This window comes from Periplaneta americana, chromosome 14, assembly GCF_040183065.1.
Source record: "Periplaneta americana isolate PAMFEO1 chromosome 14, P.americana_PAMFEO1_priV1, whole genome shotgun sequence".
In the NCBI taxonomy this organism is placed as follows: domain Eukaryota; kingdom Metazoa; phylum Arthropoda; class Insecta; order Blattodea; family Blattidae; genus Periplaneta; species Periplaneta americana.
This window is the reverse complement of record NC_091130.1, coordinates 31,105,035-31,120,400: the sequence shown is the minus strand read 5'-3', so window position 1 is coordinate 31,120,400 and position 15,366 is coordinate 31,105,035. Positions and strand designations below refer to the sequence as shown.

Sequence of the window (15,366 nt, the reverse complement as noted above, 5' to 3'; positions counted from 1 at the left end):
AAATTAATCTGATAGACTCCTCACCAATACTAAACATATTCACAAAGTACAAGTTATGAAATATCGAATTGTTTAGAGAACAGTTTATATTATAGAAGCAAATCTTGAGATAGTTTTAATCGAAAATGGACAGATTGTAGATTTTTTGCAGAGATCATAATGTTGAGCATCAGTATCTTTATGAAGAGATCCATAGAATTTGTTCACTAAGCAGGATATGTATTCAGGAACAGGTTGAACTTCTAATTATTTATGCAGTTGATTATTTCTACTGGGTGAACAGATGCCAGGTTATCTGCAGTAAATCTACCTACAGTTTGTCACGTAAGTTATTACTAATAAACACTTTAAAAATCTACCTACAGTTTGTGGTGTAAGTTATTACTAATAAACACTTAAAAATAAACAATAACACACTTTGAATCGAACTTCGATTTGGAACTTCGATATCAGGAAATCTCTTTTGAAATAATCTCATATACAGCACGAGCCAATTCTGTACGCTCGTATGAATTTTACATGAATACTCTTTGGGGAGTAGAATACCTGAATTGAGCCATATTAATTTAATTAACACACTGTATTATATACACTATAATATGTCGCCTAAAGAACACGTGCTTATCTTACAAGAGTACAACTCACACTGATGCCTGACACGACCTTCATTGCAAAGAAGGTGGGAGGCTTAGCAGCTAGTTCCATCAACTACCCACAAGCTGTGAAAGCAAGGGCACATGAAGGATTGTTCACCCAGTAATAAATCAAGGGGTGTTGATGGCGAAAAAATGACCTGTTCTATAATAATGAATATTCAACAGTTCAACAACCTACTGTTCGAATGTGGAAATAATCACGTGATTATTATCTAGGGTTACCATATTCTGAAATCTGAAAATGCTGACACATTCCTCACACCAACGAACTTCTTGTACCGACTTCGTCATTTATATTACTTCTGTAGTTTTTGCATATTTATCACTAGATCTAATTTTCTTTAACAATTCCTTATGTTTGCATGTAAAATGTCAGAAATTAAATTTCACTGAAACAAGTCTTTCATAGAATTATTAATAACTTGCTTGATAAATTCACTGCTATTTACAATTAACAAAATGAAAGGTGTACAGCATTTACACATTTAACAATCACATACACTGCAATATATTTCTCCAAGATCACAGCAACATGAGACCAAATGAAACAAAAATTAATAAATAAGACTTCAATATGAAAAACGCGGACAAATTAGAGGATTTCCAAAAATGTATGCCAACGACTATTTTTATTGTCAAAAAGCAGACATGTCCGCATAAATGCTGACATATGGTAACCCTATTATTATCAATACTCGCTACATTCTGTTTCCTTTGAGTTGCCACTTGCAACATTTGCCGAAGTAAATAAAATTAAGAATAATAAAAAAAAAAACCTATTCTCGAAGTATTCCCAAAAATCATCGGAGAATATTCCCAGATAAATTTCTCCTTACGAAAATATTCCCACATCCCAACTCTATCCATAACTTGTAAATTGTTACTACATATTTTTATGTATTTTAAAACCTAAAAAAATAAAATTTTAACAAACTTAAAATGATAGTTATTATAAAACCAACACTAATCAAAAATAATAAAAATTATAAAAATATACCAGTAGAGCTTATCCCCCATATATTAATAAAATAAAAACTAAAAAGATAGAAATATAAATAATAATATATGAATTAAATTCATTTCTTGAAAAACCAGAAACCATTGAAGCCGAATAACATTTCACTACCAAATAATTATTATTAATAATTATAAAACAATAACTAAAATAACCAATTAGATCCTTCAAAATCGGAAAACAAAAAATTTATAATACAATTTAATAAACCCTGATACAGAAGGTACAATAAAAATCTACTTTTATAAATTAATAATATTATCCCATATAGTAAAAATAAACTATAATTGAAATAATTTAATCAGCAACATATACAAAAACAATTAATTAATTTTAACATAAAAAATAAAATTAAATTTAAAAAAATAATTTATAGGCCTATGACACTTCAGATTATACCGAATTGCACAATAAAATTATTCAGTGTAAATGAAATTCTTAACTTAAAGATTTAACCCGTATTAACATATCATCCCAGCCAACCTTTGGTCTATTTCCATATATCTTCACCAGAACAAGCCATATAGTATTAACATTATCTTTAGCACTACCACTCTGAGTCAGTTTTATACTATTTGGTTGAATTAATAATACCCAACATATATTCGCACATCTTGTACGGTACCACAAGGAACCCCTCCAATCTTAATACCATTGTTTTCAGCTGACATTTAGTACCCATTCTGTAGAGCAAGTCTTGGAAAATGTTATGTATAAAATTCCTTCATTCAGTTCTGTTACCCTACATAACATACCTGTAGTCAAGGGTGGACTCTTGAATCAAAGAGTCGCTTGTGACTGAAAGGACATCAGCTAACCATTCTGGATCTTCTTGATCTCTCTCCTCTGTTGGAGACAGAAGTCTTGTTACTTCTTGAGCTTCTTCATCTGACAATAGACCCTCTTGACTGCAGAATCATATACAAAATAAGCACATTATTATAGCATGAGCATTACAGAACATCAACAATAATAACCTCCACCTAAACATCCCCTGTGAATAGTTGCTGCTTTGCAGATTGTGTCAAAAAGCAAAAGAACGATTTAAATTTGACAGCAAAAAGGATAGATTTGATGCTGCATGCTAATTTAAGTAAATCAATTAATGACAGATTAAAGGCTTGCAATTAGATACCGTAGTATGAGCTCTAGTATTATTAATTTTTGTGAAAATGAATTATTGCATAAAGGGATTCTGTGGTTAGAATATCAAGAACTATAGCCTTCATATATGACTGTTGTGCTATTAGAAAAATGTATATCCAATATGTGATTCTTAATTTAAATAACATTCATCCGTTTAATCAATCATTCATTCATTCATTCATTCATAGTGTTCTGCCCAAGGGCAGGTCTTTCACTGTAAACCCAGATTTCTCCAATCTTTCCTATTTTCCGCCTTTCTCTTTGTCTCCTCATATAATTCGTATAAATAATATTATACATATATAATATAAATTCAATGCCTGTCATGATCTAGTTCAGACTAATTGTTCATAATACAGTAGAATTCCTCGTATCCGGCAACTGTGGGACAAAGCCAATGCTGGATAACTAATTTTTCCGGATAATTGAAAAATACGTTTATAGGTTATGTAAAAACATACTGTACTGCACAAACATTTTTTTCCATGTTTAAATTTAGTAATTTTCATATAAATATTTAAAAATAAAGTTTTGAAATACATACAATGTTTATTTTTAGTAAGTATTGAATACAGTAATGTACATTCATCAGTTCATAATTGTTGTAATACTGTAATACATGTCGTAAAAAATACTAAAAGTTTTCGTAATCTTACGACAATTTTAAATAGTGGCCATATGACGTAAAGAGCAGTGTAGCCAACGTCGCAACTATGAAGACGAAGTAGCGCTCGATGATTTGAGTATGAGAACATTTCGCTTGCATTTTGCGGAATCCATTGTGCAACAGCAGCATTTAGCAGTAATAGCTATGATACTATCTATCACTTGAATGAAACTTTTATGCACTGTAGGAACAAAGAATTTCACACTTTCCTATTTAGACTCTTCCAACACCCCTTCAAAACGGGTGAGTTGAAGTGGTAAATTTAAAGATATCGTCTCTACGCATTGTTTCTAAGGCCCAAGTGACAACTTACTGATGTTACCTGATCTACCCCAGGGACATAACAGGGTTTTCTGTCTGTTTTTACGCGTGAACAATGTAAAGAGTAAACAATATGTGGAATGTGCGATTCACGAAAACCACTCACATCTTCGTCTCATTCTTCCTTTTAGCATGAATGTCTATTTCTTTCTTTTTTTTTTTTCCTTTTTGGCTAAGCTAAAAGTGCTGTTGTTTTGGTATTGCCGGTTATTTGGGTGCCGGATACGGGGGATTTTACAGTAATTACGACATTGAGACATGAATTAAAACTTCCTGCTTTTCTTATGTCTTAATGTATTTTTTTAAATTTGTATGCCGTATATATACCATAGTTCAATTAAATATACGTATAACCATAATCATAAATCATCATCATATTATAGTATCATCATCATCGTCATCATAATCCTCTTTTAGACTCGTGAAAGTGTGTGAACACATGCAGAAAAATCTGTGTTCATAAATATGATATATTTATACAGTATCCTGTTGGATCACTCCATAAAAGCAGTGGTGATATTCGGCCGATTCGCACCAGTTCAGACGAACCATTGTTAAATTATTTCTAGGTATTATTTGCAATTACCATGAACATATACCGTATATGTTTAACATGGGTACACATGAGAGAACTGGTTGTTAAACTTTTTGAATATCACCACTGCATAAAAGCAACATTAAATTAACATACTCATAACTGGAATACATTGTATATTACTAAGCAAACTTACAGGATATTATTCATAGTCTTTGAAGACTTTTAGAATATTAGAATTTTATTGTCTTTTTAATCAAACAGTTTTGATGGTTAGAAAACGTTATCATATAAAATGATTGTGGATTATTAATAATTAATATAAAGTCTGTTATTTCTGACTAAATTTTAACCAAAGATCTTGAGCATAAGACACTAAACTCCTGGGACAAAGACAACGACAACCACTTTGAGCATAATAATCTAGCGTGAAAACCATTATGTTTGCATCAAATTAATAAAAACACAATACAATTTCCGAATACAACATTTAAGGTATTTCCTGTTAAATGACGGTGAATTACTGTGTATATCAAGAGCAATTATTTTATTATGTATTATGATTACGAAAAACTATATTTAACACGAAATCACTATCCACATACATGAGAAATAACCCTCTGATTTCAAAGCAAAATATTTTTTTTTTATCAGCTTTAACTTGTAAATCATTTTAAGTAAAAATAATCAATGTAAATAAAAACTGTAAACATCTAGATCAATCCAACTACATACCCCATTTATCTTTACAATCAGATGTTCTTACAATAAAAACCAATTTAATACAGACACATACAATCAGTTGAATTTAAATAAATTTAAATGTCAAATGAATTCAGACCACTCATCTCGAAGTTCGCTTAACTATCACTCCCCTCCAAACTCTAGCAGATGTATTCTGTTATTTAAAATGTCCAGTAACAGCTTCATTGTACTAGTTGATGAATGGTGGCATCTCTCCAAGTTCTTTTAGAGGGCTTCTAACATCGGGTGACATAGAAGAGAGAGATTTAGTTTCAAACCAGTAAGTGTTTATTATAAGTAAGGAGCGGATTCCTATGTAATTAAATATTCGTTTTGTGTGTGATAAAACACAATTAACAAAGTTAAAAATTCCGAACATGAAGTTTCAAGTTTAAAACCCGAATTTTATTTCACATAAAAACATATATTTTCACAAAAAAATTATGTAAATACATATTTTCAGGAAATCTATTACAAATACATAAATCTTGGAGTTTTTTTACTTAAATAATTTTTTTACAAGAACTTTTAAATATTTTAAAACTATATCAATTATATCATTCAGAAGTACGAACAGAGAAGAGCTCGGGTATGAACATTATTTAATTTAAATAAATCTCTCGCCTCTCGCTCATGTCTATCAAGTAAGGAAATATATCTTGTTGTGATTCCCTGTTATTGGGCTTTGTCAATCGATATCCTTCAAGATATACTGAAAGATGAATGTTTAAAAAACGATTTGGCTTTCCTATTAGCAAATCTAAGCTTTTTGTGTGACACCATAAAAAAAACTCGAAATATCCAAAAGCCTGTTGTCTGAAACAGGGAGATGCATGCCGTGAATATTAAACTAGACTCGCTACCAGGTTCAGAAGTACAAGTACTAAGGGACAAATTCCAGAATGTGTTTGGGAAAAACAGGGGATATAAAAAGATGTGTAAAGTTGCTCAAGTGCCTATAGGTGAAATTGACGGTGTTTGTGTTTGTGACATTCGTCTCTTTAAATACAGTATACACGACTGACGTCCTGTGATGTGGAAAGATCGTTTTCACAGTATAAGTCGTTGTTCAGAGATAATCGGCATGCATTTGTGATGGAGAATTTGGAGATGACCTTTGTTGTTCACTGCAATTCTCGGCCAACTACTAGCACTCAAGTGTGGTTGGTGAGTACCTAGTAACATTTTTTTTTCAAGCTAAGTAAGGTGTTTTTGTCATATTTAAAAAAGAAAAATATTTTTTTTTTTTTATTTTTAGCAAATATTTTCGTACTTTTTAGCACATAAAAAATAAATATATTTAAATTTTTAGCACATAAAAATCCGCTCCCTAATAAAATCGTAAGCATATTTTCTATCATAATTCAATTTATAAATAACATTATCATATGGGGAAAAAAAACTAGATCAATCTTTGATTACCTACCTAACTATATATCTAAGATAATCATAATTATGTTCTTACGGTATAATGTATGGGTTTTTTTTTACCGTGCAGGTTATACAGGGTGAACAGTAAGTAATGTCATTAATTCTGGTGGATAATTTCTTTAGTACAGAGCAACAAAAAAATATATCATTTTTCTGTATTTTGAATAGTTTTCCATAAAAACTTGCTTCTATAATACATGAATTACGAGATCGTGCTATGTTGCTCTGAATAACCCTTTCTCCTGGCTTGTTATGAACAGGGGAAGTTCAAGGTCATTGCCACGAACATTGCTTTTAAACCCTTAAGAAAAAATGCAGATGATATAGCGTTTAATTTTTGTGTTTAATCTGTGTTAGAGAGTGGAGAATGAACAATGCTCTTTACAAGTTAAATAAAATCTTGGAAAATTTATAATAAACTCTACAACCAAATTTTAATTAAATGGTCAGAAAATGCAGACAATAAGACACGCTTATTTCAAATAAATTAAAAAGATTAAGATACATTTCTGCTCTCCCATTTCAATTGAATGTTCTAGAGAACGTAAACAGTAATGATGCTTATGTCATGTTATAAAAACAAAATTTTAAAATATTTAAAACTCTATAAAGGAAAAAATAAAAATACGATATACTCTTTCTATGTTAATTATTTGTTTATTCCAATACAGTACGACTTTACTGTTTTCAAGAACTGGAAGTGGATTGTTTTTATAACAATTATAGTGGGAATGCATTTATTAATTTACACGAAAATTTTATTTATTACTTTTATCTTTGTCAACTGCAAGATGGGACCAAAGATTCGCACTGGATTTCCTGACATTCACCTTACAGACTGGGGAAAATCTCGGGGGGGGGGGGGGGGGGGATAATCAGGTACTTGGCCCAACCAAGAGAGATTCGAATTCACAAGAAGCCTCGAATCAGGAGACCAGCTCCTTATCCCTGAGCTACGTCAGTTATTGTTATTATTATTATTATTATTATTATTACTGTTTTACGAGGACGATGATGACAATGATAAATAACCATCATTGGTGGAGCCATTCTATTGGCTGCATTACCCATTATTAAAAAGTCATGTTCCCTTTCTCTTCATTTCCAGCATCCTGGTAAACTGTTTTTGACCCTTTTTCTTCAAGAACTTTGCCTCCCTTAGGATTTAGAAAGAATGCTGTCTCATTAGCACTGAATATTGGTGATGATAGCCTTTTCTCCTCAAAATACAATTTTACTTCCTCAAACCACTGCTTCATATGATGCTCACTGACTTGCTGCCTCCTTGAAGTCAAATTCCGGTAGATGTTTAAACTTATACTATTATGTCTCTTTAAAAAAGTCATGATTCTATTTTTTGCTCGAAAAAAAAAAATCTTTCACGGGAATTTTCTTCTCAGCTCCAAGTTTTTTAACTGTCTTTTGTTAAGGGAAACCTGACTTTCTGCATTGTTATGATCCACTCTGTTAATAAGTATTCATCTCAAGAGAAAAAGCTGTTGAAGGATCCATTTTTTTAACGATGAGAATCTGATCCTTATATTTAGCCATAAGGATGACCCTATGTTGACTGCAGCTATAGCATCAGCCATAGCTTCTTTGGAATACTGCAGAATTTTCTTTGGAGTCATATGAAGGCCTATACATCACTCTATTCCTTTCAATGAAACAGTGCAGAATGATCAAGAGAACATTCTTTTACTCAGAATTACATAAAATTAATGTGTTATTATTTATTATGGTACCTTACAGGAAGTGGTATTTGACCAAGCAGTCTATTATTGCCTCAATTCACTAATCAAAGCGGGAAGTTTTAAAATGGATACACGATATTATTATGGTGTATTAAAAGTTAGAGATGATTGACACCATGGCCTTCACGTTCATCTGACTTCAGTTATTTTAATTTTTATCAGCGAGAATGAGGCAAAAAGTATTCCCTAATAAACAATTAAATACAAAAGGATGAAGTACTAAGCAATTAAATGACTGATTAAACGAAAGTATTTTGTGAACAGATTTCAATATACTAATTTTATTAAAAACTGATTTGTACTTAACAACGTCCTGTAATTTAAATTTAAATGATCCTACTATATGGTGAATTAGTAAACATTCCAACTTCAACAATGTGTAACTTAAGTATATTTAATAATAAATTTAATACTCTACATGTTATGTCTAGAACTTTACACGAACACAAAACAATTTATACTTAATACTACATTCACCTACAATTTGTCAATGCTACTTCTACAAACGTTTATAGTTCTAGGCCTACTGTATAAAAAACAAATCGGTATATGCTATTCCTCATGCTTTTACTCAACTGTTACTTCATTAAAATGTTATTAGTAAGTATTCTTGAGCAAATGTGGTTATCAGACAACAATAAAACATTATTAAACTTAAATATCACTTTTACATGCTCGTATTTCTTTATACTATGTTACGAAATTCAAGTCTTTTAACTGAGAACAACTTGTGCTGTACCTCGACATGATTCTGGCATTAAATATCTTTAATTTATATTCTTTCTATGACGACATGAAAGATAACAACTCTCTCCCTCACTGCAATATATAGAAGAAAAACTTACGAGATAAACAGCAGTGTTCCCATGACAATGTCACTACAGAGGCTATGAAAATTGTTATTTTAAGAAATTTCTGCTCTAAATAAATCCAAATATTATGTAGTTTTGTATTTTCGTTTTCAATATATTTTATCAATTAAATTCATTTTGTTAATTTTAAATGTGTTTATTTACGTAGAGTATTTCAAATATGCTTATGACAAAGTGTAGTTTTAAACACTAACAGCATCTGATACTTTCTCGAAAATAGATTTAAAAATTGTATTAAACTGGGAAAACTTAGAAAACTAAAATACACTGTCTATGAAGAAGTCCACGGAACTGTCGACAATGGCAGTAACAGACGAATTGACATAATCGTCATTAGCGAATCCCTGTCTCAGGGTATGATAATCAACCCCACCATCAGGTTTGAAAAGTATAAAGGACAGCCTGAAGACGTACATGAGGAGAAACGAGCAATCTACGTTCCAACCATCCCGTATTATAAAGATAAATACCAACTTCACGATATCAGTGTTACGGGATTGATGTCTGGAGCAAGAGGAACGATATCTAACTTCTCAATTCTGTAGGACCCTAGGGCTGCACAAATCGTTTCTGAATGAACTGGCCCTTCTCATAATTAGAGAGTCAGTCAAACTCTTACGAAATCACCTATATGGACTCTAATTCAGTGTACTGAAAAAACTAACGCAACATTATCTTTTTTCTTTCTCTTATTAGCTTTCATTGCTTCTTTACTTGTAACTTTTTTATTCTGTAAATTGCTATTGTTTGTTTGTTTGTGTACTTGTTTACTTTTTTCCTTACTCTGTTATCTTTCATCATATATATTGTTTTGTATGCTTTGTCTAATGGCAGCCTCTAATTTGAGGAAGCACAATAAAATAAAAAAATTAATATTCAATCAATACTACTAATTTTTCTAGAATTCCTCAAGTTTAAAATGCGTGTAATTTAGACAAAACAGAACTGCCATTTGTTACTGTCAACTCGCGATTGTTTAATATGCACTTTCTGTAGCTTAATTATATTATAATTAATATGACCAGACGTCCTGTTTTGAATAGAAGAGTCCGGTTTTTGAACCTTCTATCCTTCACCTAAGTGTCCCACTGTTCTTTTTAGGTTGCCCATTAGTCCCTTTTGTTGGAAAATGCAAAAAAAGGACCCATTTTCAGTTTTTAAGATGTGGGCAATGCAACAAATTCTTGGACCTGTATTGTAATACTTTATGCAACTGTTTTAATACAGTGATAGAGCTAAATGAATTTTTAATTATATTCTACCAGATGTACAGAAAAAATTGAATCTCGTATTACCTTAACATGTTATTTTTTTATTCCTTTTTTCTTTTTGCCAGAACCTTTTCTTTTCACACTCACGACTGGTATGATTTAAAGATCAATGGAAATATAAATACTGTACCAAGAGTTATGTATCACATTTCCTTTATGTGTGTAATTATTTTTTCAGCTTCTCGACTCTCAACTCACCGTATTTTCTTTTCCAGAATGCTTCAGGTACAGGAGTACAGCAAGAAGAGCAGAAAATACAACAGCAAATTAGTTAATTGGCAAGCAATGCATAATCCTTACATTATTGTATTACAGTCTGCAATGGCATAACACAACTACAAATGACAAGTTAGAAGTACTGTATGTTACCAATTCATCCATGCATGTAAGAATATTATTTCTTTAAGAGCACTGAGCTATTTCATAGCTAGAATAATCAGTTCCTCACATCTCTATAATTGGGAATACCATGTATGAAAATAAATAATGTATTCATATATCATATAGGATATGTCACTAGTTACTAACTGAAATATTTAAGCTATGTTTGAAATATTATTCAACATGTTTACCTACCAATGAAGTTCAATTTATTTACAGTAGTTTTTTAATATATTTATGAATAGTAAATCCAGAAGTTTGAGATGGGCAGGGCACGTAGCATGTATGGGCAAATCCAGAAATGCATATAGTGTTAGTTGGGAGGCTGGAGAGAAAAAGACCTTTGGGGAAGCCGAGACGCAGATGGGAGGATAATATTAAAATGGATTTGAGGGAGGTGGGATATGATGGTAGAGACTGGATTAATCTTTCTCAGGATAGGGACCGATGGTGGGTTTTTGTGAGGGCGGCAATGAACCTCAGGGTTTCTTAAAAGCCATAAGAAAGTTGTTTTAACTTATATGGCATGAAAGGAAACCACAGAAACGTCTCCTGAATTTCTATTTCTATTTTTCACTGTTGTTATACCACCTCAGGAGAAGTAATTTAAAAATACTTTCGATGAGTGTGGTTTATTTATTTGTGAAATGTATAACTTATACCACATGCTCAGCATCTGTATACTTTTCTAACAAAAGCAGATGTTCTGTAAGATGTAAAATGTTGACATATTAGCTCTCAAATATTAGAATAGGATGAAATTTTGGGCCAGGAATTAGTCTATATTAACTAATTCAAATTTCAACTCGACTAATCTTGGCAATAGATTGTTTCACCAATATCCAAACAGCATTTTCAAGTGAAGCATACATTTGCCAATAAGTACAGAATTAAACAATGCCTACTTAACCTCTTCTGACCTGAATTTATGGATGTACAAAGTCATAGAAACACCATGGGGGGTAAAAAAAAAATCCTCTTCCTAATAACAGCTGGCCAAGGAACTAGCAGGTGCTGCACTCTACCGGTAAAAAACGAAACTACTTCTGAGATACCAAATGGAATCTTAAGGAAAATCATATGAGCCAGAGATTATAGAAATGTTAGTGATTCCAAATGGACTCATTCGAGCAAAAGGGTTAACCAGCTCTGGACAGAAAACTATTGACTGGAGGAATGTCGAAGTTGAAGTGAACATTTTGGAGACGCTGTAGAAAAGCAAATGACTAAAAGCATTTGGAATGTGTGTATGGAGAAGAATGGAGCATGTGAAATGGACAGACAAAATAAGAAATGAAGCTGTGCTAGAAAGAGTGCTGAAGAAAGAATAATGTTGACACTCATCAAGAAGAGAAAAATGAATTGGCTGGGTCATTGGTTAAGAAGAAACTGCCTACTGAAGGATACACTGGAAGGAATGGTGAATAGGTGAAAAGTTCGGAGAAGAAAAAGATAACAGATTACAGACCACATTAAAGTATATGGGTCGTATGCAGAGGCAAAGAGAAAGGCAGAAATGAAGGAAGATTGGAAAATGCTGGGTTTGCAGTGAAAGACCGCCCTTGGACAGAAAACTATGAATGAATGAATGAATGAATGATTTCGATTTTCCTTATACCGAATTTGTCATTCCTAGATTCAATAGTTTTCTACCTTCACTTGTTTAATTATAATTATCTTGTATATAATGGTTGGCTACGACCAACATGACTTGCACATGGTGCATCCATCACTGCATCTATCTATATACTGACCTAGGAATATATTATACATAAAAAAAACATAATTAGGAAAATCACAATAAAAATAGTATTCGCTTAGAACTTTCTGCATAAAAATCACATTCAAATAGTGAACTGTTTTTTTCTTTTCTTACATCTTCGACTGATTTTTTTCTTATAATAAAATTATGTTTGCTGATAATGTTATGATTAACCTATTTTCTGCAAGAAATGTATTAACAGTTTTCTGCTATATAATCTGAAAGAATTCACTATTTACAATGTTTTGTTGTCAGGATCAAATTCTAAAATTTTTATCAACTTAAGATTAACTGCAATATTTCAAGTATCTGAAGCTGATGCAAGGTAACTGATTATTCTAATTACAAAACACAATACTCTTAAACAACTGTAAAGTACAATTATTGAAAGATCTGACCTAATGAAAATATATGTTAAACAAATATTTGTTATTCTAAAATGAAGATCTCAGATTATAGCAATAGGTCAGATAATTAATCTGAATTACATTATTTGAAGCTACTCTTCATGCAACAGATCAAAAGCATTCATGCATTTGAAGCTACTTGCACATTCAAGAGATGCCAATTTCTGTGAAGTTTTGCCATGCACAACGTGGCATGTGTTGATTCAGTGACCATCTATAAAAAGCCCAAAACCAGGCAACTTGAAAGAAAGAAGCAGTATTACATACTTCATGCAGAATAATTTTTTTACCTTTAAAACATAAGAACTTGTTCTTGAACTCTTACAATTGTCAAGTACAGAGATACTTGATCAAGAGTTTTAAATTATAAAACTGAAACGCAGAGTTTAAAAAAAAATCTCGAGAATTTGGCATCTCTGTACACCCTGAATTTTTAAGTTTCAATACAGCAGACTCTTGACTACAGATACAAGTCCTTTTCGTTTGCTTCAAAATTATCTTTGAGTAAAGGATGAAGTGAAAAGTTAGAACATCAAGATTCTAAATTTCAGTTTTTCAGAGAGAGAGAAAACATACATTTCTTTTCTACTTAATGGTTATTGCACATATGAGAGACACTGCAAGTTTCTAAAAGTATTTCTGAATATCACTGTTTGTAAAGGGGGGGGGGGGATGGAATTACTGACGGTATGAACATGGAAATTTTATGAAAACTAAAAGTAAGTTTTTTTTTTTTTTTTTTAAATATTAGCACTAAAATATAGCCCAAAAAACAACATCTGGCGTAGACCAATCTTGTACAAGTCAAAATACTGTATTTAGTTTTATCTCTTTATGTCAACAATATTTAGAATTCTTAATTACTGTAACATTCTCAGAAAATAGTGATAATTTCATTGAGGCTATGGATCTGTGAAATTTCTGACTTCTACATTTTTACACCAATTAATCTGAAACTTTTACCACATATTTCTTACAATGTGGACATGCAATACATAAATTTTCACTCTGATATTCCAATTATTTTACTTATAATTAATTTTTGTTGTTTTTTTAATACTTAATTATAACTGGCCCAATTTTCAAAGTTTACGTAATTTTTCTTTAAATTTATATTTAATTTATTCTTGATAGATGTATGTAAAATATGACATATTCTTTTCATATTTTTCCAATTGCTTTTTGAGAGAAAATATATTTACCGAATTTAAATACTATTATAGTCACAATCATGCCATGGTATGAAAGAAAAATTACACAACCTCGAGCGGGAATCGAACCTGCGACTTCCTGTTCTCCGGTCAGGCGCTCTACCACTGAGCTATCGAGTTTGTCTCACGCCAAAGGCTTGGAATTATCCTTTCATACTGGCGACTCTGTTATAGAGTACTGTCCATAGCGTCTGATCTAGTCAGCACTGCTTATGGGTGTGAAGAAACTTTTTACAAATATAATCTTCATCTTACGATGTTTGGTGACGTATACACGTCCGTTGATGTGACATATTAATGAATTTAAATACTATTATAGTCACAATCATGCCACGGTATGAAAGAAAAATTACACAACCTCGAGCAGGAATCGAACCTGCGACTTCACACCCATAAGCAGTGCTGACTAGATCAGACGCTATGGACAGTACTCTATAACAGAGTCGCCAGTATGAAAGGATAATTCCAAGAATTTGGCGTGAGACGAACTCGATAGCTCAGTGGTAGAGCGCCTGACTGGAGAACAGGAAGTCGCAGGTTCGATTCCCGCTACAGGTTGTGAAATTTTTCTTTCATACCATGGCATGATTGTGACTATAATAGTATTTAAATTCATTAATATGTCACATCAACGGACGTATATACGTCACCAAACATCGTAAGATGAAAATTATATATTTACCCTTTTATATTGTTAATTTTTCAATTTTCTAAAATTTATCACATTCTCAATAAATAGTGATTTGAATACTTTCAATAGCAGAAGAAAACACATGTGTCAGTTTACTTCATATGCTTTTATGGACTTCTGTGCAAAATTTCAGATAGATTGCAGAAAAACTGCATTCATTAGAGCATTTTGAATGTTACATAATGTTTGAAATTAGAAAATTGAGGAAACGAGTATCAAAGTACAGCATGCATATGATATATGCTATCTATAATCTCCCTTCCTATACAGGCCTACTACACATATTTTTCTCCTACACAACAGCGCGAAATATGAACTAAATAAAAAGTAAAATTAGTTAGAATGAAGAACAAAGTCTGTCAGAATGATAGCCGAGTGTCAGTTCAAAGGGCTGCAGCTCCACGCATGCACTGGTCCCTTTAAATTTATCGTGAGGAGCTTTAAATTATCACAGAGCCAAAATAAGCACAAAGTTAGAAAATTGAAACATTATTTTATTTTT

At 31.8% G+C, this 15,366-nt stretch overlaps 1 protein-coding gene and 1 long non-coding RNA gene across 16 annotated transcripts in view; one reads left to right on the top strand and one right to left on the bottom strand.

Annotated features, from left to right (window-relative positions):
• Positions 1-15,366, bottom strand: part of Spn (Spinophilin) — a 595,298-nt gene that overhangs the window by 69,289 nt on the left and 510,643 nt on the right. For 11 of the 12 annotated variants that reach the window (XM_069845172.1, XM_069845171.1, XM_069845175.1 and 8 more), the window contains 2 exons: positions 10,611-10,631; positions 2,427-2,579 (listed from right to left, as the gene is read on the bottom strand). In XM_069845172.1, coding sequence (XP_069701273.1) covers positions 2,427-2,579; positions 10,611-10,631 — 174 coding nt within the window. The remainder of the gene's footprint in view (positions 1-2,426; positions 2,580-10,610; positions 10,632-15,366) is intronic. The other variant, XM_069845174.1, reaches the window with a different exon arrangement.
• The window catches only part of LOC138713242 (uncharacterized), a 35,393-nt gene continuing 25,224 nt past the window's right edge, over positions 5,198-15,366 (top strand). The window contains exons 1-3 of one of the 4 annotated variants that reach the window (XR_011335799.1): positions 5,198-5,364; positions 6,096-6,251; positions 10,628-10,797. This is a non-coding gene — a long non-coding RNA (uncharacterized lncRNA). The remainder of the gene's footprint in view (positions 5,365-6,095; positions 6,252-10,627; positions 10,798-15,366) is intronic. The other 3 variants (XR_011335800.1, XR_011335802.1, XR_011335801.1) reach the window with 3 other exon arrangements.